Raw genomic sequence first — 23,994 nt, 5'->3', positions numbered from 1 at the left:
TGTTACTCCGGAGAGAATTAATCTAGTGGGAAACCAAACACCTGTCTGCCACCACACACACACACACACACACACACACACGGTTCTCTGAAATGTAGAGATACATTAGAAAATACTGTTACTGTTATCTCAACAAGCTAAAATATAATTCCATCCAAAGTCACACATTGCTCATGCTGATACTGTGGTAGTTTAAGTAACAAGATAAATAAAGTTATTAATACTCTCACATGTTTACATTTGATACTCAGGTAGAGAGACAAGCCACTGTGGACAGCAACTCCACCTTTGGAAATCCAAACCAAAACTTCGTACTCCAACCAAATGAAATAATTTCACAAATCAATCCAACTCTGGTCAACCAACTCTGGTCAGCCTAACAACCAACCCATAGTTCAAACAGCCAAAGCTCCACTTTGTTACCATCAAGCCCGGTGAGTCCACACGTGATCACCAGTTAAAATAATATATGTATTAACTTGGGAAGGAATAAACAATATAAGAATGTAAGGTGAAGTAATCAGTGTCCATACCTCACCTGGTGTGTGTCGTGTGTGGATGAAGGGAATATGTGCTGTGGAAGGGAGAAGGATGTGAGCTAAACAAAAAGGAACAAAACCACAAGCCAACCTCCCCTCAGACCTCATCCCTCCTCCTCAACCAGACTTGGACTTGATAAAACTAGGCACACCCTGCTACAGACCTCAACCACCCCACAGACCTCAAATGTGAGAGATTATTTAAAGTCATGAAGCTAGTTGCTGGTAGAGAGGTGAAGTTAGTAGCTGGTAGAGAGGTGAAGCTAGTCGCTGGTAGAGAGGTGAAGCTAGTCGCTGGTAGAGAGGTGAAGCTAGTCGCTGGTAGAGAGGTGAAGCTAGTAGCTGGCCTGGTAGAGAGGTGAAGCTAGTTGCTGGTAGAGAGGTGAAGCTAGTCGCTGGTAGAGAGGTGAAGCTAGCAGCTGGCCTGGTAGAGAGGTGAAGCTAGTAGCTGGCCTGGTAGAGAGGTCTAAATGAGCACAAACAGGTCGACCTGCAGCAGAATACCAGGATATGAACTCTGTCCCCCCACCCCGCTTGGCGTTTCCATGGTAGCTAAACCCCCCCTGAGCCTCCCGGACAACCACACGATCCACATTCACATCAGCCACACAGGACCACACAGGACCACACAGGACCACACAGGACCACACAGGACCACACAGAGGACCATTAACGTTACCTCAAACCCAGCGGTGGGGGTCTTCAAATGTCGTAGGGGAGGGAGAAGAATCAGGAGAGACAGACTGACTGACTGACTGACTGGCTGACTGGCTGACTGGCTGACTGACTGACTGACTGACTGACTGACTGACTGACTGTCTGACTGACTGACTGACTGACTGGCTGACTGACTGACTGACTGACTGGCTGACTGGCTGACTGACTGGCTGACTGACTGACTGACTGACTGACTGTGTTTACCAGATGGCTGACCTGGTGGACAGAGGCAGCCTGTTGATGTAGCAGATCCATGGACGTGGGGGGGTGTGGGAGGGGGCGGGGTGGGAGGATCACGCCACTGTGTCAGACCCACTGTTCAGCATGCTCAGACACACACACACACACGTCTACCTATTCATTACCGTCACAGTGTGTCATTACATCAGTATAAATACACGGTAGTTTGAAATGGTTATGAATTAAAGCTGATTCACATCTTCATCATCATCTTCATCAGTTACCATGTTACTAACCCTAACCCTGGTACCTTGAGCTGATACTCTTTTTGTATATTATTTTTATTTGTATAAACACAGAGCATGAAGTGAGACGCTGTGTCAAAATGTTACTTTAAATAACAGTCTTGGTGAGATTCTCCTTGTGGTGGGTAGAGAGATTCCTCATTCATACAATAAGTGATTGAGTTAATTTACATTTTTTACATTTACATTTACATCTACATCTACATTTACATTTACATTTACATTTACATCTATCTACTGATACATTTGTATCTATTACTCTATCTACTGATACATTTGTATCTATTACTCTATCCACTGATACATTTGTATCTATTACTCTATCTGATACATTTGTATCTATTACTCTATCTGATACATTTGTATCTATTACTCTATCTGATACATTTGTATCTATTACTCTATCTACTGATACATTTGTATCTATTACTCTATCTACTGATACATTTGTATCAGCATGTTAAATGTGCAACAAGAGGAGAAAAAACACTGGATAAGGTATACACCAACATCAAGCGTGCTTACAAGGCTAGACCGCTAGCTCATCTAGGCATGTCTGACCATGTGTCAATCCTCCTGATCCCAGCCTACACTACCATGAGGAAAAGTGCTCCCATCACCACTAAGACTGTCAGAACCTGGCCAGAAGGGTCCGCTCCACTGCAGATCTGCCTAAATGACACCTCATGGCAGGTATATGAGCATGAGGACCTGGAACAGTTCACGTCGTCGGTTCTGAACCACATAGTGAACTGCACCAACTCAGTCACCGTGGACAAACGGGTCCGGGTCTACCCCAACACGAAGCCATGGATGACTGGGAAGGTCCAAAAACTGATCAATGAGAGGGACAACGCCTTTCTCGCAGGGAAGGGCACACTGCTGTACAGCACCACCAGGGCTAACCTAAAGCGCGGCATCCGAGAGGCCAAGGCAGACCACAGAGAGAAGATTGAGGAATGCTTCCTGAGCAACGACTCCAGGCGGATGTGGCAGGGGGTTCAGCACATGACAAACTTCAGAGCCCCAATTGAAATAAGCCAGTGGCTTTCTTGGGTTTTTATCCTTTTAGATGACCTTGTATGTAATATGTACTTTCATGTACCTACTTCTGCAAACCTTCTAATAAAGTTTTCAATCAATCAATCAATCAAACAGGCTCACAGCCGCAGAGGACGACCCCCTGCTGGCGGAAAAGCTGAACTCCTTCTACGCCCGGTTCGACGAGGGGCGTACGGAGGTAACCACAACACAAACACCACTCTCTCCAGCAGCCTCACCCTCACAGAGCATGAAGTGAGACGCGTGCTGAAGGCGGTGGACCCCAGGAAAGCCTCGGGCCGGATGGCGTCCTAGGACGGGTGCTGAGGGACTGCGCCGACCAGCTGGCCGGGGTTTTCACCAACATCTTCAACCAGTCCCTGTCCCAGGCCACCATCCCACCCTGCCTGAAAACCTCAACTATCATCCCAGTCCCGAAGAAAAGCACGGTGAGCTGTCTAAACGACTACCGCCCGGTGGCACTCACACCAATCATCATGAAGTGCTTCGAGAAACTAGTCCGGGCCCACATACTCACACGCCTCCCGCCCAACCTGGACCCATACCAGTTCGCCTACAGAGCCCACAGGTCCACAGAGGACGCCATCGCGACGACTCTCCACGCCACTCTATCCCACCTGGAGAGGGGAAGCAGCTACGCGAGACTGCTCTTTGTGGACTTCAGCTCTGCCTTCAACACCATCCTTCCAGACAGGCTAGTGACCAAACTACTAGACCTGGGACTATCACACTCTATATGTGCATGGATCAAGGACTTCCTGACCGACCGCCCCCAGAGGGTGCGGGTGGGCTCCCACACCTCCACAGCCCTCAGACTCAGCACTGGGTCCCCCCAGGGCTGCGTGCTAAGCCCCATCCTCTACAACCTCTACACCTACGACTTCACCCCAGTCCACCCCAGCAACTCCATCGTAAAGTTTGCAGACGACACCACCGTGGTGGGCTGCATCTCGGGGCAGGACGAGGTGGCGTACAGGGATGAGGTAGAGCAACTGAGCAAGCTGTGCAAGGTTAACAACCTGCTGCTGAACAAGTCAAAGACCCAGGAAATCATCGTGGACTTCAGGAGGAAAAAGTCCGAGATCCAGCCCCTGCTCATCGACGGAGAGAGCGTGGAGAGAGTCTCAGCCCTCCGATTCCTGGGGGTGCACATACAGGATGACCTGTCCTGGAAGAACAACACAACAGCCACCATCAAGAAGGCACAACAGCGGCTCTACTTCCTGAGAGTCCTCAGGAAGGAACACATCAAGCAGGAGATAATGGTGGCCTACTACCGCGGCGCAGTGGAGAGCATCCTCACCTACGGCATCTGCAACTGGTTCTCCAGCTGCACAACCGCGGAGAGAAATGCGCTACAGAGAGTCGTGAGAACAGCCCAGAAGATCACCGGCGCCCCCCTCCCCCCTCTGGAAGAGCTGTACAACACACGCTGTCTCAGGAAGGCCTCCAAGATCTCCAGAGACCCAACCCACCCTGGGTACGAACACTTTACCTGCCCTCGAAAAGGCGGTACAGGACCATGGCCGCAAGGACAAACAGACTGAAGAACAGCAAAGACCTAGGTTCTGGGCCCTGGACAGTCTGGACGGATTGATGGCAGCTGCTGGACTGAAAAAATCAGGTGTAGTGCTGAGGCACAAATATGTACATTTCTAGCCTGCAAACTGCGACACTTTAAATGAATGTGCAATAACACTATGTGCAATATGACAACCCTAGTCGTCTATCTGTACAGTATAGTACAGTGGATAGTGTACATAGCCTTTATTTATGTAAACCAGCTCCTTCCCTTCTTGTGTTTTTTTTAGTTTTTTTTTTCTTTCCTAGCACCAGGGGAGCCACCCCTCCTAAAATTTCGTTGTTTGGTACCTGTACTATAGCAATGACAATAAAGACCATTCATTCATTCATTCATTCATCTATTACTCTATCTACTGATACATTTGTATCTATTACTCTATCTACTGATACATTTGTATCTATTACTCTATCTACTGATACATTTGTATCTATTACTCTATCTACTGATACATTTGTATCTATTACTCTATCTACTGATACATTTGTATCGACGCACATTGTGTCGTGACTACTGCGTCGAGCGTAACATCCCTAATATGGAACAAGGGGCGGGGCTTATCAGGGGGACTGAGGGAAATGGCGGAAGGGAAACAGTGAAGCTGAACAACAACCTGGCAAACCTCCTCAGCCTAACCTCGTAACAACCTCGACCACAGCTCCACCTCAGGTGAGCAGACTCGGGCCTCTTCTCTTTGTTCAGAAACGGTTTCGATGTTGTCTGAGAGGTCTGAACTCTGTCTGGACAGGTTTGTCTCAGCGGGTTGTGGTGGAAGATCAGGAAATCAATGACGTCGTCTGATCCAAAAAAATAATTAGCGCAAATTTGACAAATAAAGATCTGATAATATGAGCCGTTGCGTGATGTCTGCGGTATGTCTATGGGGGTTTGTGTTTTAGTAAATATAACTATATAATAATAAGATAAACTGGAGGTGAAGACGTTAGGACCATGGCTAGATCAAATGAAGAACTACAAATCCCAGATGACAGGGAGATGACGTATGACTGCTCTGATGAATCAACCCCTATTTCATTAATATTCTCTATATAACGACGTCGATCATTGATCGGCAACGACACTATATAATAGTTTGCCTAACTGGCCATCGGATTTGTGCTCCTAATATCTAAAAAGCACTACGGTTTCTTACTTTCTTATTTTATCGGATTAAAGTAGCGAAGACCAGAAATTCCCATTGACCGCCAGTCAAACTTCTACTCTTCTATCACCCAAAAAGGGGCGTGGACATTCTGATGACAGGGAGATGACGCGCAATTGCTCTGATGAATTGCAGCGCGAGGCTGACGATGACGTCATCAGGCTGACGATGACGCAGAGACATCCTGGCTGCGTTCGTAAATTCGCTCTGGTGGTCAAATCTGATCATCACTCTCATGGTCCATGGGGATGCCTCTTGCCCAATCAAATTACTTGGTCCCTTTATGACGTCGAGCCCAGTGTGCGCTCTGGCGCTCTCAGAGAGAATTTACCAACGCAGCCACATGACAGCCAACGCTGTTAAGCCGTTGCCAGGACAACAGTCTCCTTTCAAAGGGATGACGTCACTTTCATAGATCTCCAATGTAGGCTATGAATCTATGGTCACTTCTCTCTCTCTGTTGAAGAAGTACTAGTTGATTCATCTAAAGTGACCCAATGCGAGGCTGTGGATCTGACTACACATATTTAACCAATCAATACACAAAATATATGAATATATATGAATATATATTGTATTCCCTAACATGCTACAATGCCAGTAAAAAAGTATTTCTCTCGCACTGTGACTGACTTGTTCTTATACAGACAGAGAGAGATGTACAGTTGATTCACTGACCTACACAAAGGTACTGATTGTCAGTGACTGGATAAAAGTGTCTGCTAAGTCACTTGAATGTAAATGTAGATGCGTTCACTGTCAGTTACTCTAGTTCTCTCTAGATATGTAAGCGTCTGTTAAACGGTAGGTTGTAGCTCAGTAGGAGAGGCCTTCGGGCTTGAAGTGTCGAATGACAGACGATATGGTCACCTGAGAGGTCACCCGAGACGCCTGCCGTCCCAGAATGCACTGCGGTGTTAACAGTAGTAACACGCGGATGCTTCTGAAGACAGCAAGTGCTGGTCTGTGTCCTCACAGAGAAATGATTGTAGCAAAACCAGAGGGGAGCAAATAATAACCAGAGGGGACTAGTGTCGGTTTGTTTGTTTGTCTCCATCATGACCTCTTATGTTTGTCTCCATCATGACCTCTTATGTTTGTCTCCATCATGACCTCTTATGTTTGTCTCCATCATGACCTCTTAGGGGCTCCGTAGAAAAGATGTTCCGAAAAAAACATCTGGCAAACAAAAACCAATCGTGTGTCGTACTCCCAACCAGCACTCTTTAATAACCCTTTAATAACCCTGACCCATGTGTCTCTCTCTCTGTCTCTCTGTCTCTCTCTCTGTGTCTCTCTGTGTCTCTCTCTCTCTGTGTCTCTCTCTCTGTCTCTCTGTGTCTCTCTCTGTGTCTCTCTCTCTGTCTCTCTCTCTCTCTCTGTCTCTCCCTCTCTCTCTCTGTCTCTCTCTCTCTGTCTCTGTGTCTCTCTCTGTCTCTCTCTCTCTGTCCCTCTGTCTCTCTCTGTCCAGTGTCAGGCCCCGCAGACCAGAGCAGACCAGCGCTACCATGGCCAACGCCCAGCAGGTGAAGCAGACGGCGGTGAAGGTCCTGGGCTACGTGGAGAAGGTGTCCTCCTTCGCCTCCTCCATCGACCCGCTCTTCGGCATCGTCACGTCCCTGGTGGTGTTCACCCGGCGGGGGCTGGTGGGCGAGGAGGCCAACGAGCTGGACCAGGACTTCCAGCGGATCCACAGCCAGCTGGAGAAGATCTGCGAGAAGAACCGCCAGAGCCTGAGGCAGATCCGCGTGGCCGAGGTGAACGAGACCTTCGGCAAGTACGAGGAGTACATCAAGCACCAGTACGCCGCCTTCGGCGCCATGGTCACGCTGGTGCGGAAGGACCCGGAAGGTGCGGGGCGGCACATGGCGGAGTTCGAGCGCGTCTACGAGAGAGACAAGAGCGACCTAAGTCTGGACGTGTACTACCGCGGCGTGACGGGGGCGGGGGGCTCGCTGTTCGGCAGGCCGCTGTTGGAGGTGTACCTGGAGCACTGCGGGGGGCGGCGGGGGGTGATGGAGGCCAGGTGCTCTCACCTGGGTCACCTGTTCCAGGTCGGCCTCATCGCCCTCATGGCGTACACGGCCGTGACGGAGGACGACGAGGCGGAGGTCAGGGAGAAGTGGGCCAAGAGGGTGGAGGAGATCCAGGACAAGATGGAGGAGGCGCTGGGCCGGTGTACGGAGGAGGGGGAGGCGCCGCCACCGTAGTGGAGGGAAGGAGGGGAGGGAAGGGAGGGGGGGAAGGGAGGGGAGGGAGGGGAAGGAGGGAGGGAGGGGGGGAGGAGGGAGGGAGGGAGGAGGTCTGGAGTTCAGTTGGTTAAACGGGTCTGTTCACTGTCAGACACCAACACTCATCCTTCCACTGAACCACCAGAGAACATCTGTCATTTATATATCAAGTATAAAACTAAATTCATCAGAAAAATCCAATATCGCTGTTTCTGTTTATGCACTTAAGCTGAATGTCTGAATGTTAAGCTGACTGCCGTCCAAAGAAACACTGTCAATGATGTCTATGAAGTTAGACCAATTATGTCTATGAAGTTGTTGTTTTGCAAAGACCACTTAAGTGTGTGTAATTATGTTCCTGCACTCAGCTGCCTTATTTCACCTGCTATGTTTTATACGTCGTCTTCAATAAAGAAGCTGATTAACCAACCTGACATGTCAGATTCCTGTGTGACACGAGCGCTGCTGTTGACCAGTCGCTTTGGAATAAGGCGTCTGCTAAATGCCAAAAATGTAAATGTAAATGTAAATGACCAACACAATGTGTCTGTTTACTGTTACATCTTGTGTGAGTCGTCATTGTCTTTGTTATCGACCTACAATAAGGGAAGACATGAGTGTGTTTTGATGTTGAATGACATCATCAGTCAGATATGACATCATCAGGCAGATATGACATCATCGGGCAGATATGACATAATCGGGCAGATATGACATCACCAGGCAGATATGATATCATCAGGCAGATATGACATCATCGTTCAGATATGTCTCCAGGCAACAGCTTCAACTTGACTTAATTCATTCAGTCACATTATTTTCCTTTATCACACAAACATGTATTTTTGTATCTATTTTATTTTAGTCTATTCTTCATTTGTCTTTTTATTTTGTTGTGTTTGTGGCCTGAGAGCGGTCCACTGTACTGTCTATGTAGGCCGTGTATATTCCACCTCACCACCAGAGGGCGCAGTACCTCCACCTCGCCACCAGAGGGCGCAGTACCTCCACCTCGCCCCCAGAGGGCGCAGTACCTCCACCTCGCCACCAGAGGGCGCAGTACCTCCACCTCGCCACCAGAGGGCGCAGTTGTCAGAACGAGGCGGCGGAGGAGTTGTGTGACTCTTGTCCATTCCGCTCTGCTGTTGTCAGCGACGCGATGTTCTGACCAGGAAACTCCCATCTAACTTACGGTTAACCCTGTTAGCGCATCTAACTAAGTAACTACTGTTACTGATCCTTACTGAGACTCTACTGGACTCTTTATAACCAACAACATGAAGAATCCCTGAGAGAGAGAACATAAAGAACATTAAACACTGTATAAACTTTGACAAGTTCGTCTTTTCAGGTACGTTTCTAAATGTACGTTTCTTTATGTTCAGAGTTTATGTACTGCTGGTTCTCTGTCCAGACTCCAGACACACCCGGGTCAGTCTGACCCCGCAGGAGATGAAGATGAAGATGAAGACTTTGTGTTTCTGTTATGATCAACAGCCTCTCTGTCTCTGTCTCTGGCTGCACCGGAAGTGTGTGTGGTTTCCGGGGCGGGACTTAGACACATGTCAAGTTTTTGGACTTTTGTGAAAACATGATGATCTTTCTTTCATCCCTGTCATCTTCATGTTACCTGTTAATATATATATATATATATATATATATATATATATATATATATCTCATATAACTGTTCATTCACCTGGAGTAACACGTGGTTGACTCAGGGTTTACAAGACAATCCCGTTTTGTTGAAAAAATCATGTTTCCACTGAGAATCTACATAAACCTTTTTACTGGTAAACATAAACATGTTATTACTACTGTGACTGGACAACTGGAGGTGTCCTACAATCATGAACAGCTAAAGTTTTACGACACCCTGATTGATAACATGTTTATTTGTAGCTACATTCATCCATAAACTGTACATAAACGACCTCACTGTACATGGCCCATAACTGTGTAGAACTAAACGATACTGATGGTACATATCGAAAGAAGTGTACACACGAAAGTACATTCATTCAGGTGATACACGACATTTACAACACTCCCTCTGCACATACTGTTATTACATAGTCACCTACCACTACCTCTTGTTCTGTTTATACCATGCCCTTATATCACTAGTATTTGCACTTGTGGTTGGATGCTAAACTGCTATACTCGCTGTATAGTACTTGTACTCTGCGATGACAATAAAGTTGAATCTAATCTAATCTAATGTAATCTAATGTAATCTAATGTAATGTTCCAGGCATGGTGCTGGCTGGAGGGTGCCGGGGTGTGATGATGATGATGATGATGATGATGACGACGTCTGGTCGGAATTGAAGGCAAGCCGTCGCCATGGGCAACCAAGACCAGTTGGAGGACGTGTTCGTGGCCGTGATCCGACCCAAGAACCACGTCAGTCTGAGCTGCAAGGAGTACCGCGCCAAGGCCTACGAGGTGAGGCCACACCCCTCCTCCCACTGACTCCTCCCACAGACCCCTGACTCCTCCCACAGGTGTCTGACTCCTCCCACAAACCCCTGACTCCTCCCACAGGTGTCTGACTCCTCCCACAGACCCCTGACTCCTCCCACAGACCCCTGACTCCTCCCACAGGTGTCTGACTCCTCCCACAGACCCCTGACTCCTCCCACAGACCCCTGACTCCTCCCACAGACCCCTGACTCCTCCCACAGACCCCTGACTCCTCCCACAGACCCCTGACTCCTCCCACAGACCCCTGACTCCTCCCACAGACCCCTGACTCCTCCCACAGCTGCCTGACTCCTCCCACAGACCCCTGACTCCTCCCACAGACCCCTGACTCCTCCCACAGGTGTCTGACTCCTCCCACAGACCCCTGACTCCTCCCACAGACCCCTGACTCCTCCCACAGACCCCTGACTCCTCCCACAGACCCCTGACTCCTCCCACAGACCCCTGACTCCTCCCACAGACCCCTGACTCCTCCCACAGACCCCTGACTCCTCCCACAGACCCCTGACTCCTCCCACAGACCCCTGACTCCTCCCACAGACCCCTGACTCCTCCCACAGACTCCTGACTCCTCCCACAGGTGTCTGACTCCTCCCACAGGTGTCTGACTCCTCCCACAGCTGTCTGACTCCTCCCACAGACCCCTGACTCCTCCCACAGACCCCTGACTCCTCCCACAGCTGCCTGACTCCTCCCACAGACCCCTGACTCCTCCCACAGACCCCTGACTCCTCCCACAGACCCCTGACTCCTCCCACAGACCCCTGACTCCTCCCACAGACCCCTGACTCCTCTCACAGACCCCTGACTCCTCCCACAGACCCCTGACTCCTCCCACAGACCCCTGACTCCTCCCACAGACCCCTGACTCCTCCCACAGCTGCCTGACTCCTCCCACAGCTGCCTGACTCCTCCCACAAACCCCTGACTCCTCCCACAGACCCCTGACTCCTCCCACAGACCTCTGACTCCTCCCACAGACCTCTGACTCCTCCCACAGACCCCTGACTCCTCCCACAGACCCCTGACTCCTCCCACAGACCCCTGACTCCTCCCACAGGTGTCTGACTCCTCCCACAGACCCCTGACTCCTCCCACAGACCCCTGACTCCTCTCACAGACCCCTGACTCCTCCCACAGGTGTCTGACTCCTCCCACAGACCCCTGACTCCTCCCACAGGTCTCTGACTCCTCCCACAGACCCCTGACTCCTCCCACAGACTCCTGACTCCTCCCACAGCTGCCTGACTCCTCCCACAGACCCCTGACTCCTCCCACATGTGTCTGACTCCTCCCACAGACCCCTGACTCCTCCCACATGTGTCTGACTCCTCCCACAGACCCCTGACTCCTCCCACAGACCCCTGACTCCTCCCACAGACCCCTGACTCCTCCCACAGACCCCTGACTCCTCCCACAGGTGTCTGACTCCTCCCACAGACCCCTGACTCCTCCCACAGACCCCTGACTCCTCTCACAGACCCCTGACTCCTCCCACAGGTGTCTGACTCCTCCCACAGACCCCTGACTCCTCCCACATGTGTCTGACTCCTCCCACAGACCCCTGACTCCTCCCACATGTGTCTGACTCCTCCCACAGACCCCTGACTCCTCCCACAGACCCCTGACTCCTCCCACAGACCCCTGACTCCTCCCACAGACTCAGGTGTTTGACGTTGTTGTTTCTTGTCCACCTGTCTGTAGTGTCGCTGGTATCTGGGCTGGTTAAGACTGACCCTGATGATGTTATTGATCCAGATCTGGTCTTAATCTGCGTCTGTCACTGCCAGGCTGTGACTCCAGCACCGACTCTCTGTCTGATCACATGACTTTGACACCACGGTCGGACCTTACCTGTGACATCATCGCCTGTGACATCATCACACCCTTCCTCCTCCTGTCGTCCCTGTCAGATCCTGCTGATAGAGATCCCGCTGGAGGGGAAGGAGAAGAAGAGGAAGAAGGTTCTGCTGGCCACCAGGATCCTCAGAGACGGAGACGCGGCCCGGTCCATCCTGGACTACGTGGACGAGACGACCAGACCCATCAGCAACAACCAGGGCCTCACAGGTAAACATCTCCACCAACCAGGGCCTCACAGGTAGATATGAGACAGACAAAATGTTCAGACTTTTCTTTTGAAACACAGAACTAAGTTTCAACGTTGTTGAGAATCACAACACAAACTCGCTAGTCGAGCCAAAATACTGCAACAACGCAACGGATTGGGTGAGTAATCCCCACTGCTACCTAGTTAACTAGAACACTACTTTACATTGTTACCTAGTTAACTAGAACACTACTTTACATTGTTACCTAGTTAACTAGAACACTACTTTACATTGTTACCTAGTTAACTAGAACACTACTTTACATTGTTAGCAGGCTCACAAAACAAGCTGTGTTAGTTGACCAGCGATGTGTCATTGATTTTCAACAACGTGGAAATGTATTCACGTTTTTTCCGGAAGAAAAGTCAGATCGGATCAGATCCCGATATATGAGGACAAAAGCATTAGAATGTGACACACATACGTAGACGAGACCACCAGGAGATCACAGGTACATCTTACCTCTAAGCTAAGGGTTAGGGTTAGGGTCGACAGCACCCTTTCATTCCACTCCTACGTCAATAACACCATCCGGTCTGCTTACTTCCATCTTCGTAATATCAACCGCCTCCGCCCTTCACTCACTCCCAACAGCGCCGCAATCCTGGTCCACTCCCTCGTCACTTCCCGCCTAGATTACTGTAACTCCCTTCTCTTTGGTCTCCCCCACAAACTGCTCCACAAGATCCAACTGGTCCAGAACGCTGCTGCCCGTATTGTCACCAGAACCCCTGTCATCAGTCACATCACCCCCATTCTACACCAACTCCACTGGCTCCCCATCAAACACCGCATCGATTACAAAATCCTCCTCCATACTTTCAAGGCCATCCATAACCTCGCCCCTCCATAACTGTCCGACCTCCTCCACATCAACATTCCCACCCGGTCCCTCAGGTCTGCCTCCTCCATCAACCTGACCGTCCCCCCAGCCCGTCTGTCCACCATGGGGTTTAGAGCCTTCAGCCGCTCCGCCCCTCGCCTCTGGAACTCCCTCCCCCCCGACATCAGGAACATTGATTCAATCTCCTCATTCAAAACCCACCTGTTTACGCAGGCGTATCCCTGTTGATTTACTGTTCCCGTGCTGCTCTGCTGCTAGCTATGTTTTATACTGTATATTTCTATGTATTTTTAAATTTGTTGTTGTACAGCGACCTTGAGTGCCATGAAAGGCGCCTTATAAAATAAATGTATTATTATTATTATTATTAACCCTTAGTCTCTGTCCTCTGCAGGGAAGCGCGTCGTCCACATGAAGAAGTTTCCTCTGGATGGCGACAATGAAGGCAGAGAGGCCTCCCTATTTATTGTGCCGATCAACGTCAAAGGTACCTAACCCTAACCCAGACTAACCCTAACCCTGCTAGCTAACCCTGCTAGCTAACCCTGCTAGCTGTCCATAGACTCTGTCCTGTTATCTTGATCTGGGTCTGTGTGTAATACCAGTGGTGTTGTTTCATGTCCCTCCTGTGTGTGTGTGTGTGTGTGTGCGTGCGTGCGTGCGTGCGTGCGTGCGTGCGTGGTGTGTGCGTGCGTGCGTGCGCGTGCGTGTGCGTGTGTGTGTGTGTGTGCAGACAGCAGTAAGCAGGTGTCCGGTGCCCCCGGCCTCCCCAGCTTCTTCTGCCTCCAGGACATCCTGCGGGTCTGCAGCGACACCAGCGCCCACGTGTCCCCCGCCACCGCCACCATGCTGCTGGCCCTCGACAAGTACGGTCTCCGTGGTTACGGTCTCCGTGGTTACGGTCCTCCGTGTTCACGTTCTCCGTGGTTACAGTTCTCCGTGGTTACAGTTCTCCATGGTTACAGTTCTCCATGTTTACGTTCTCCATGTTTACGTTCTCCATGTTAAAATGACATGTGGGGTTTCCCAAGGGTCGATCCTTGGCCCCCTTCTATTCAATCTCTACATGCTTCCATTGGGACACATAAAAAATAAAAAATGTTTGCCTCCCACAACTATGCAGATGACACTCAGATCTACACAGCCCTCTCAGCTATAGTCCCATAGCCCTCTCACCTAACGACTATAGTCCCATCGACAATCTCTGTAATTGCGTTGAACAAATAAACGCCTGGATGACGCCAGAACTTCCTCCAATTAACCCCTCCCTCCCCAGGCTGACCTTTAACCCCTCCCTCCCCAGGCTGACCTTTGACCTTTAACCCCCCAGGTGGCTAGCGGAGCAGCACAGCGTGCCCCAGGCCATCCCGGCCCTGTTCCGGCCGGCGCCTCTGGACCGGGTCAAGACCAGCGTCAGTAACCCGGCCTACGGGGGGGGCGGAGGGGGGGGGGACGGTTGCCCGGGCGACGGGCGTCACATGGGCTACACCGCGCTGGAGATCCGCAGCAAGATGATGTCGCTGGAGAAGGCGGACCTCTGCATCCAGAACCCCCTGTACGGCTCCGACCTGCAGTACACCAACCGCGTGAGTCGCCATGGTGACGCTTCACACGCCCAGTCCAGGACTAGTTAGTTAGTGTTTATCTGTCAGTCCAGGACTAGTTAGTTAGTGTTTATCTGTCAGTCCAGGACTAGTTAGTTAGTGTTTATCTGCCAGTCCAGGACAGTCAGATGTGAAGAAGGGTTAGACAACGGTTTTGTTACTATAGAATCCAGACAAGTACATACCTCTGTGTGATCCTGGCTGTCACCTGCTGTTGACGTGGTGTCTGATTGGCTGCTGCTGTTGACGTGGCGTCTGATTGGCTGCTGCTGTTGACGTGGCGTCTGATTGGCTGCTGCTGTTGACGTGGCGTCTGATTGGCTGCTGCTGTTGACGTGGCGTCTGATTGGCTGCTGCTGTTGACGTGGCGTCTGATTGGCTGCTGCTGCTGCAGGTGGACAAGGTGATCATCAACCCGTACTTCGGCCTGGGCGCTCCAGACTACTCCAAGATCTCCATCCCCAAGAGAGACAAATGGCACGGAAACACCACCGCCACCACCGACGACAAGTGAGGAAGAGCTCCTGGATAATAATGATGATGATGATGAGGAGGAGGATGATGATGATAATAATAATAATAATAATGCATTTTATTTGTATTGCACTTTTCCTTCAAAAGAATCTCAGAGTTAAAGAACAGCCTAAAAACATAACAAGTTCAAAAACATAATTAAAAAACACAAAAGAAATCACAAGAGTGAACACAGGCCTTTTTGAATAAAAAAGGTTTTTAGGCCTGTCTTAAGAGTCCAGGCTCTGTACTGCCCTTAGCTGGCTAGGAAGGCTGTTCCCTTAACTGGCTAGGAAGGCTGTTCCCTTAGCTGGCTAGGAAGGCTGTTCCCTTAGCTGACTAGGAAGGCTGTTCTCTTAGCTGACTAGGAAGGCTGTGCCCTTAGCTGGCTAGGAAGGCTGTTCCCTTAGCTGGCTAGGAAGGCTGTTCTCTTAGCTGGCTAGGAAGGCTGTTCCCTTAGCTGGCTAGGAAGGCTGTGCCCTTAGCTGACTAGGAAGGCTGTGCCCTTAGCTGGCTAGGAAGGCTGTTCCCTTAGCTGACTAGGAAGGCTGTTCCCTTAGCTGACTAGGAAGGCTGTTCCCTTAGCTGACTAGGAAGGCTGTGCCCTTAGCTGACTAGGAAGGCTGTTCCCTTAGCTGACTAGGAAGGCTGTTCCCTTAGCTGACTAGGAAGGCTGTTCCCTTAGCTGACTAGGAAGGCTGTGCCCTTAGCTGGCTAGGAAGGCTGTTCCCTTAGCTGGCTAGGAAGGCTGTTCCCTTAGCTGGCTAGGAAGGCTGTTCCCTTAGCTGACTAGGAAGGCTGTGCCCTTAGCTGGCTAGGAAGGCTGTTCCCTTAGCTGGCTAGGAAGGCTGTTCCCTTAGCTGGCTAGGAAGGCTGTTCCCTTAGCTGGCTAGGAAGGCTGTTCCCTTAGCTGGCTAGGAAGGCTGTTCCCTTAGCTGGCTAGGAAGGCTGTTCCCTTAGCTGGCTAGGAAGGCTGTTCCCTTAGCTGGCTAGGAAGGCTGTTCCCTTAGCTGGCTAGGAAGGCTGTTCCCTTAGCTGACTAGGAAGGCTGTTCCCTTAGCTGGCTAGGAAGGCTGTTCCCTTAGCTGGCTAGGAAGGCTGTTCCCTTAGCTGGCTAGGAAGGCTGTTCCCTTAGCTGACTAGGAAGGCTGTTCCCTTAGCTGGCTAGGAAGGCTGTTCCCTTAGCTGGCTAGGAAGGCTGTTCTCTTAGCTGGCTAGGAAGGCTGTTCCCTTAGCTGGCTAGGAAGGCTGTTCCCTTAGCTGGCTAGAAAGGCTGTTCCCTTAGCTGGCTAGGAAGGCTGTTCCCTTAGCTGGCTAGGAAGGCTGTTCCACAGGCGCGGTCCCCCATGGTGCGGAGCCTGGTACTGGGGACCTGGAGGAGCAAGATCTGAGTCCTAACCTAGTCTAACTCAGTCTAACCCAGTCTAACCCAGTCCTAACCCTGTCTAACCTGTCCTGTCTCTAGGGAGCGCCAGTGGGTAGACGACTTCCCTCTCCACCGCTCCGCCTGCGAGGGCGACACCGAGCTGCTGGCTAAGCTGCTGGACGGCGGCTTCTCTGTCAAACAGCTGGACAGTGACCACTGGGCCCCCATCCACTACGCCTGCTGGTGAGTCAGCCAGCCAGTCAGTCAATCAGTCAGTCAGCCAGCCAACCAGCCAGTCAGCCAGCCAGCCAGCCAGCCAGTTAGTCAGCCAGCCAGTCAGTCAGCCAGCCAGTCAGTCAGTCAGCCAGTCAGTCAGTCAGCCAGTCAGTCAATCAGTCAGTCAGCCAACCGGTCAGCCAGTCAGTCAGCAGACACTGGAGAAACAGTACAAGGGGGGAAGTAGAAATCTCGGGACGGAAGATGGGTAGTGACTCTGCAGTTCTGACAGCCGTGGGAAGCTCATTCCACCAGCGGGGAGCCAGGGTAGTGAAGAGATGTGACCAGGCAGCGTGACTGCCGCATTGACGTAGAGGTGGTGGGGCCAGTCGGCCAGCAGAGGTGGAGGAGCGGAGGGAACGGGCTGAAGTTTGGGGGGTGACCATTGCCTGCAGTAGGGAGGGGCTGTCCCTTTTGCCGCCTGGTATGCAAGCACCAGGGTCTTGAATCTGATGCGAGCTGCTATCGGGAGCCAGTGCAGGGTCCGAAGGAGAGGGGTGACATGAGACAATTTGGGGAGGTTGAACACCAGACAGGCAGCAGCATTCTGGATGAGCTGCAGAGGTCTGATGGCGGAGGCGGTGAGCCCGGCCAGGAGTGCGTTGCAGTAGTCAAGGCGGGAGATGACCAGTGACTGGGTCAAGAGTTGCGCTGCCTCTCTGGTGAGGAATGGACGTATCCTTCTGATGTTGTAAAGGAAGAATCTGCAGGAGCGAGCCGTTGCTGCAATGTTCTCTGCACAGGATAGGCCGTTGTCCAGGATCATTCCACGGTTCTTGGCTGTCTGGGGGGAGGTTACAGTAGAGTTCTCCACTGTGATGGAGAAGTCTTGGAGAGGGCAGGCTTTCCCAGGGATGAAGAGTAGCTCAGTCTTGTTAAGGTTGAACTTGAGGTGGTGGGCTGACATCCATGTAGAGATGTCAGCGAGACACGCAGAGACACGTGTTGCCACATGAAGATCAGAGGGGGGGAAGGACAGGAAGAGTTGAGTGTCGTCTGCATAGCTGTGGTAGGAGAACCCCTGTGAGGCGATTACCGAGCCAAGAGACTTGGTATAGAGGGAGAGCAGTAGGGGCCCTACGACAGAGCCCTGGGGTACCCCAGTGGTGAGGGTCCGTGGAGAAGACAATGATTCTCTCCAGGTCACCTGGTAGGAGCGACCCGCCAGGTAGGAAGGAAACCAGGAGTGTGCGGTGACAGAGATGCCCAGTTCTGAGAGGGTGGAGAGAAGGATCTGGTGGTTGACTGTGTGGAAGGCAGCAGACAGGTCCAGGAGGATGAGAACAGAGGAGAGGGAGGAAGCTTGAGCAGAGTGGAGGGCCTCCGTGACAGCATGGAGAGCAGTCTCAGTGGAGTGCCCAGTCTTGAAGCCGGATTGGTGTGAGGGTCCAGGAGTTCCATTTTACGGGATGGAGAGGGCAGGTGGTTGCCCGCTTGGATGCGATTAGTGTAAGAATCTCATCAGGGGAGAGGGGGGAAAAGATGATAAGCCAGAAAGGAAGTAAGAGTGTGTGTGTGTGTGTGTGTGTGTGTGTGTGTGTGTGTGTGTGTGTGTGTGTGTGTTGCAGGCATGGGAAGGTGGAGGCGACCAGGCTGCTGCTGGACCAGGGGAACTGCAACCCCAACCTGCTGAACGGCCAGCTGAGCTCCCCGCTGCACTTCGCTGCCCGGGGCGGCCACGCCCAGATAGTCACCCTGCTGCTGTCACGCCCAGAGATAGACCGGGTAGGAGGGAGGTTGTGTGTGTGTGTATTGAGGTAGTGTGTGTATTGAGGTTGTGTGTGTATTGAGGTAGTGTGTGTATTGAGTGTGTATTGTGTGTATTGAGGTTGTGTGTGTGTGTGTGTGTGTGTGTGTAGTGAGGTTGTGTGTGTATTGAGGTAGTGTGTGTGTGTGTGTATTGAGTGTGTATTGTGTGTATTGAGGTTGTGTGTGTGTGTGTGTGTGTCCTGCAGCACATTGAGGACCAGCAGAAGAGGTCTCCTCTGCAGGTGTGTGAGGAGAACAAGCAGAACGAGTGGGAGGAGACGCTCAAGATCCTGCAGCTGACCAATAACAAGCCTGTGAGTGGGAGCCTTCAGCCAATCATGTGCTCAGAATCCTCAGCCAATCATCTGCTCAGATCCTGTGTATTTCCTGTCTTTCAGGCCAGATGATTGGGAGAATAGCCACAGCCCAGTATAATAGAATAGGGCACAGTATAAAAAAGAAATTAAAATGCAGAGAAGGCTTTTGACGTGGTAGATTGGAGTTAGGGCTAGCCTTCTCTAGCCTGGTGCATTTTAATCTTGGCTCAACATTCATTCATTATATAAAAACTCTGTATACTTCTCCGACAGCACAGGTTCTTACCCATAGACCCCTTTCTGAAAAGATTAATTTAGCAAGGGTGTCTGTTATCGCCACACTTATTCGCACTGGTGATCGAACCCGTGTGTGCGTGTGTGTGTGTGTGTGTGTAGTATGAGAAGGTGCGTATCTACCGCATGGACGGGTCGTACCGCAGCGTGGAGCTGCGGCGGGGCAACAACACGTCGGTGCAGCAGGTGATGGAGGGCATGCGCCTCTCCCCCGACACGCAGCAGTACTTCACCATCTGGATCTGCTCCCAGAACCTCAGTAGGTCCACCGCTACTACCTGCTGCTGTTCAGGCTTGTGTCTCCGCTGTACTGTACTCACTACCTGCTGTACTCAGGACCCAGTATGTCAAAACATTGAATCTAGATCCTCCTCACATACAAAGCCCTCCATAGCCTGGCCCCCCCTTACCTGACTGACCTCCTTCTCCCCCACCGCCCTACCCGTACCCTCCCATCTTCATCCATTGTTCCCCTCACTGTCCCACCCTCAAAACTCAAAGGCTTGGGAGACCGTGCTTTCTCACGAGCTGCACCCCGCCTCTGGAACTCTCTCCCTCAGCCACTCAGAGACTCTGGAACTCTCTCCCTCAACCACTCAGAGACTCTGGAACTCTCTCCCTCAACCACTCAGAGACTCTGGAACTCTCTCCCTCAACCACTCAGAGACTCTGGAACTCTCTCCCTCAACCACTCAGAGACCCTCACTCTCCACTTCCCACCTCATCCCACCTCAAAACCTACCTGTTCTCCCACGCATACAACCTTCCCTAACCCCTAACCATCTCCCCTATTTTTGTATGTTTCGCTGTGTTCTTCCGTCAGACCTGCAGCTGAAGCCGTACCACAAGCCCCTGCAGCACCTGAGGATCTGGGGCGAGATCGTGGCGGACCTGACGGTCCTGGACCCCCAGAGGGAGAACCCCCAGCTGTTCCTCCGCAGGGACGTGCGCCTGCCGCTGGACGTAGAGAAGAAGGTCAGACCTGGAACATCGCTCTAGAACCCTCTCACTCTAGAACCCTCTCACTCACATCACTAGAACATCACTCTAGAACAACACCCTAGAACACCACTCTAGAACATCACTCTAGAACTTCACTAACTCTAGAACATCACTAACTCTAGAACATCACTCTTAACTCTCCAACTCTACATTTACATTTTAACCATTTACCAGATGCTTTTACCCAAAAGCGACTTACCAATTAGAGATTACAGGGACAGTCTCCCTGGAGTAACTGAGGGCTGAGTGTTCCCAGGTGGGATTTGAACCCAGCAGTGTGTTGTGTGTCCCTCCGTCCTGCAGGTGGAGGACCCTCTGTCCATCCTCATCCTGTTTGACGAGGCGCGCCACTGCCTGCTGACGGGCTTCCTGCCGTCGCCCGACGCCAAGCTGATCACCCTGGCCGGCCTGCTGCTGCAGATCATCTACGGGAACTACGAGAGCAAGAAGCACAAGCAGGGCTTCCTCAAGTAACCTGACCTACGACCCTACGAACCCTAACCCTACGACTATACATTATATATGACCCTAATCCTATGACCGTTAGGGTCCATTAGATCTGTAGTCGTGGTGACTTTGTCCATTAGATCTGTAGTCATGGTGACTGTGTCCATTAGATCTGTCGTCATGGTGACTGTGTCCATGTTGTCTCCTCCAGTGAGGAGAACCTGAAGTCCGTCGTTCCGATCAGCAAGGTGAAGAGCAAAGCTCACCACTGGACCAGCAGGATCCTGCATGAGTACAAGGTTGGTCTCTCTGCTGGTCTCTCTGTCTGCTGGTCTGTCTGCTGGTCTGTCTGCTGGTCTGTCTGTCTGCTGGTCTGTCTGTCTGCTGGTCTGTCTCTCTGCTGGTCTGTCTGCTGGTCTGTCTGTCTGCTGGTCTGTCTGCTGGTCTGTCTGTCTGCTGGTCTGTCTCTCTGCTGGTCTGTCTGCTGGTCTGTCTGTCTGCTGGTCTGTCTGTCTGCTGGTCTGTCTGCTGGTCTGTCTGCTGGTCTGTCTGCTGGTCTGTCTGTCTGCTGGTCTGTCTGCTGGTCTGTCTGTCTGCTGGTCTGTCTGTCTGCTGGTCTGTCTGTCTGCTGGTCTCTCTGCTGGTCTGTCTGCTGGTCTGTCTGCTGGTCTGTCTGTCTGCTGGTCTGTCTGCTGGTCTGTCTGTCTGTCTGTCTGCTGGTCTGTCTGTCTGCTGGTCTGTCTCTCTGCTGGTCTGTCTGTCTGCTGGTCTGTCTGCTGGTCTGTCTGTCTGCTGGTCTGTCTGCTGGTCTGTCTGTCTGCTGGTCTCTCTGCTGGTCTGTCTGCTGGTCTGTCTGCTGGTCTGTCTCTCTGCTGGTCTGTCTGTCTGCTGGTCTGTCTGCTGGTCTGTCTGCTGGTCTGTCTGTCTGCTGGTCTGTCTGCTGGTCTGTCTGCTGGTCTGTCTGCTGGTCTCTCTGCTGGTCTGTCTGCTGGTCTGTCTGCTGGTCTGTCTGTCTGCTGGTCTGTCTGCTGGTCTGTCTGTCTGCTGGTCTGTCTGCTGGTCTGTCTGTCTGCTGGTCTGTCTGCTGGTCTGTCTGTCTGCTGGTCTCTCTGCTGGTCTGTCTGCTGGTCTGTCTGTCTGTCTGTCTGCTGGTCTCTCTGCTGGTCTGTCTCTCTGCTGGTCTGTCTGCTGGTCTGTCTGCTGGTCTGTCTGTCTGCTGGTCTCTCTGCTGGTCTGTCTGCTGGTCTGTCTGTCTGCTGGTCTCTCTGCTGGTCTGTCTGCTGGTCTGTCTGTCTGCTGGTCTGTCTGCTGGTCTGTCTGCTGGTCTGTCTGTCTGCTGGTCTGTCTGTCTGCTGGTCTCTCTGCTGGTCTGTCTGCTGGTCTGTCTGTCTGCTGGTCTCTCTGCTGGTCTGTCTGCTGGTCTGTCTGTCTGCTGGTCTGTCTGCTGGTCTGTCTGCTGGTCTGTCTGTCTGCTGGTCTGTCTGTCTGCTGGTCTGTCTGTCTGCTGGTCTGTCTGCTGGTCTGTCTGTCTGTCTGCTGGTCTCTCTGCTGGTCTGTCTGCTGGTCTGTCTGCTGGTCTGTCTGTCTGCTGGTCTGTCTGTCTGCTGGTCTGTCTGCTGGTCTGTCTGCTGGTCTGTCTGTCTGCTGGTCTCTCTGCTGGTCTGTCTGCTGGTCTGTCTGTCTGCTGGTCTGTCTCTCTGCTGGTCTGTCTGTCTGTCTGCTGGTCTGTCTGCTGGTCTGTCTGCTGGTCTGTCTGCTGGTCTGTCTGCTGGTCTGTCTGTCTGCTGGTCTCTCTGCTGGTCTGTCTACTGGTCTCTCTCATGAGTACAAGGTTGGTCAGATTAAATGGTTGAGTGTCCTGGGGTTGTCCAGTGGTCCAGTGGTCTAGTACCATGGCCTGGGGTGGTCCAGTGGTCTGGTACCATGGCCTGGGGTGGTCCAGGGGTCTAGTACCATGGCCTGCAGTGGTCCAGTGGTCTAGTACCATGGCCTGGGGTGGTCCAGTGGTCTAGCACCATGGCCTGGGGTGGTCCAGTGGTCTAGCACCATGGCCTGGGGTGGTCCAGTGGTCTAGCACCGTGGTCTGGGGTGGTCCAGTGGTCTAGTACCACAGCCTGGGGTGGTCCAGTGGTCTAGCACCATGGCCTGGGGTGGTCCAGTGGTCTAGCACCATGGCCTGGGGTGGTCCAGTGGTCTAGCACCATGACCTGGGGTGGTCCAGTGGTCTAGTACCATGGCCTGCAGTGGTCCAGTGGTCTAGTACCATGGCCTGGGGTGGTCCAGGGGTCTAGCACCACAGCCTGGGGTGGTCCAGGGGTCTAGTACCATGGCCTGGGGTGGTCCAGTGGTCTAGCACCTTGGCCTGGGGTGGTCCAGTGGTCTAGCACCTTGGCCTGGGGTGGTCCAGTGGTCTAGCACCATGGCCTGGTGTGGTCCAGTGGTGTAGCTCCATGGCCTGGGGTGGTCCAGTGGTCTAGTACCATGGCCTGCAGTGGTCCAGTGGTCTAGTACCATGGCCTGGGGTGGTCCAGTGGTCTAGTACCATGGCCTGGGGTGGTCCAGTGGTCTAGCACCATGGCCTGGGGTGGTCCAGTGGTCTAGCACCATGGCCTGGGGTGGTCCAGTGGTCTAGCACCGTGGTCTACAGTGCACACATAAGCCCATGTCGGCATGGGTTAGAATCTGGTTAGAATCCTGCTGACATGCCCTCTCTCTCTCTCCCTTCGTCTCCTTACTTTCCTGTCTGTCTTCACTGTGTCTGTATCTGTATCTGTCCAATACAATGAAAAATATGAGTGGAACTGCCCCACTCAGGAAAAAAAAGGTGAATCAACTAACAGGAAACACATTTTCAACAAATGCTTTTGCGGCCCTAGTCTGACGGTCTGCCTCCCCCTCTCCCTCCCCCTCTCCCCCCCCTCCCAGAGCCTGAGCTCCAGTGAGGGGGTCAGTAAGGAGATGCACCACCTGCAGAGGCTGTTCCTGCAGGGCTGCTGGGACATCCCCACCTACGGCGCCGCCTTCTTCACGGGCCAGGTCTGTCTCTAACCTGTCTGTCTCTAACCTGTCTGTCTCTGACCTGTCTGTCTCTGACCTGTCTGTCTAACCTGTCTGTCTAACCTGTCTGCCAGGTCTACACCAAGGCCAGCAGCAGCAACCACAAGATCATACGCGTCTACGCCGGGGTCAACACCACCGGCCTG

The 23,994-nt window shown here is 52.0% G+C and overlaps 2 protein-coding genes across 2 annotated transcripts in view; both read left to right on the top strand.

Moving 5' to 3' along the window:
• Nucleotides 1-4,948: 4,948 nt before the first annotated feature.
• On the top strand, nt 4,949-7,757 carry rpz2 (rapunzel 2; the record flags this gene model as incomplete). The annotated part of the gene is made up of 2 exons (XM_080531996.1): nt 4,949-5,054; nt 7,019-7,757. Exon 2 carries the CDS (start codon nt 7,056-7,058, stop codon nt 7,755-7,757), a length of 702 nt encoding a protein of 233 aa, XP_080388122.1. The 5' UTR covers nt 4,949-5,054; nt 7,019-7,055.
• A 2,370-nt stretch (nt 7,758-10,127) lies between these two features.
• krit1 (KRIT1 ankyrin repeat containing) overlaps nt 10,128-23,994 on the top strand; it is a gene marked incomplete at its 5' end in the record, with an annotated part of 21,830 nt that continues 7,963 nt past the window's right edge. Inside the window, 15 exons of the mRNA XM_080533044.1 lie at nt 10,128-10,229; nt 12,182-12,338; nt 13,618-13,710; nt 13,957-14,089; nt 14,554-14,809; nt 15,222-15,337; nt 16,806-16,949; nt 18,551-18,707; nt 18,938-19,045; nt 19,445-19,601; nt 20,166-20,317; nt 20,648-20,814; nt 21,003-21,090; nt 23,717-23,827; nt 23,923-23,994. The exon at nt 23,923-23,994 is cut by the window's right edge and continues 24 nt beyond it. Of these exons, the coding sequence (XP_080389170.1) occupies nt 10,128-10,229; nt 12,182-12,338; nt 13,618-13,710; nt 13,957-14,089; nt 14,554-14,809; nt 15,222-15,337; nt 16,806-16,949; nt 18,551-18,707; nt 18,938-19,045; nt 19,445-19,601; nt 20,166-20,317; nt 20,648-20,814; nt 21,003-21,090; nt 23,717-23,827; nt 23,923-23,994 (2,013 nt within the window). The remainder of the gene's footprint in view (nt 10,230-12,181; nt 12,339-13,617; nt 13,711-13,956; nt 14,090-14,553; nt 14,810-15,221; nt 15,338-16,805; nt 16,950-18,550; nt 18,708-18,937; nt 19,046-19,444; nt 19,602-20,165; nt 20,318-20,647; nt 20,815-21,002; nt 21,091-23,716; nt 23,828-23,922) is intronic.

This window comes from Nansenia antarctica, assembly GCF_963989245.1.
Source record: "Nansenia antarctica genome assembly, chromosome: 5".
Taxonomy (NCBI): domain Eukaryota; kingdom Metazoa; phylum Chordata; class Actinopteri; order Argentiniformes; family Microstomatidae; genus Nansenia; species Nansenia antarctica.
Note: the sequence above shows the minus strand (reverse complement) of the source record. Positions and strands in the feature narration are given on the sequence as shown.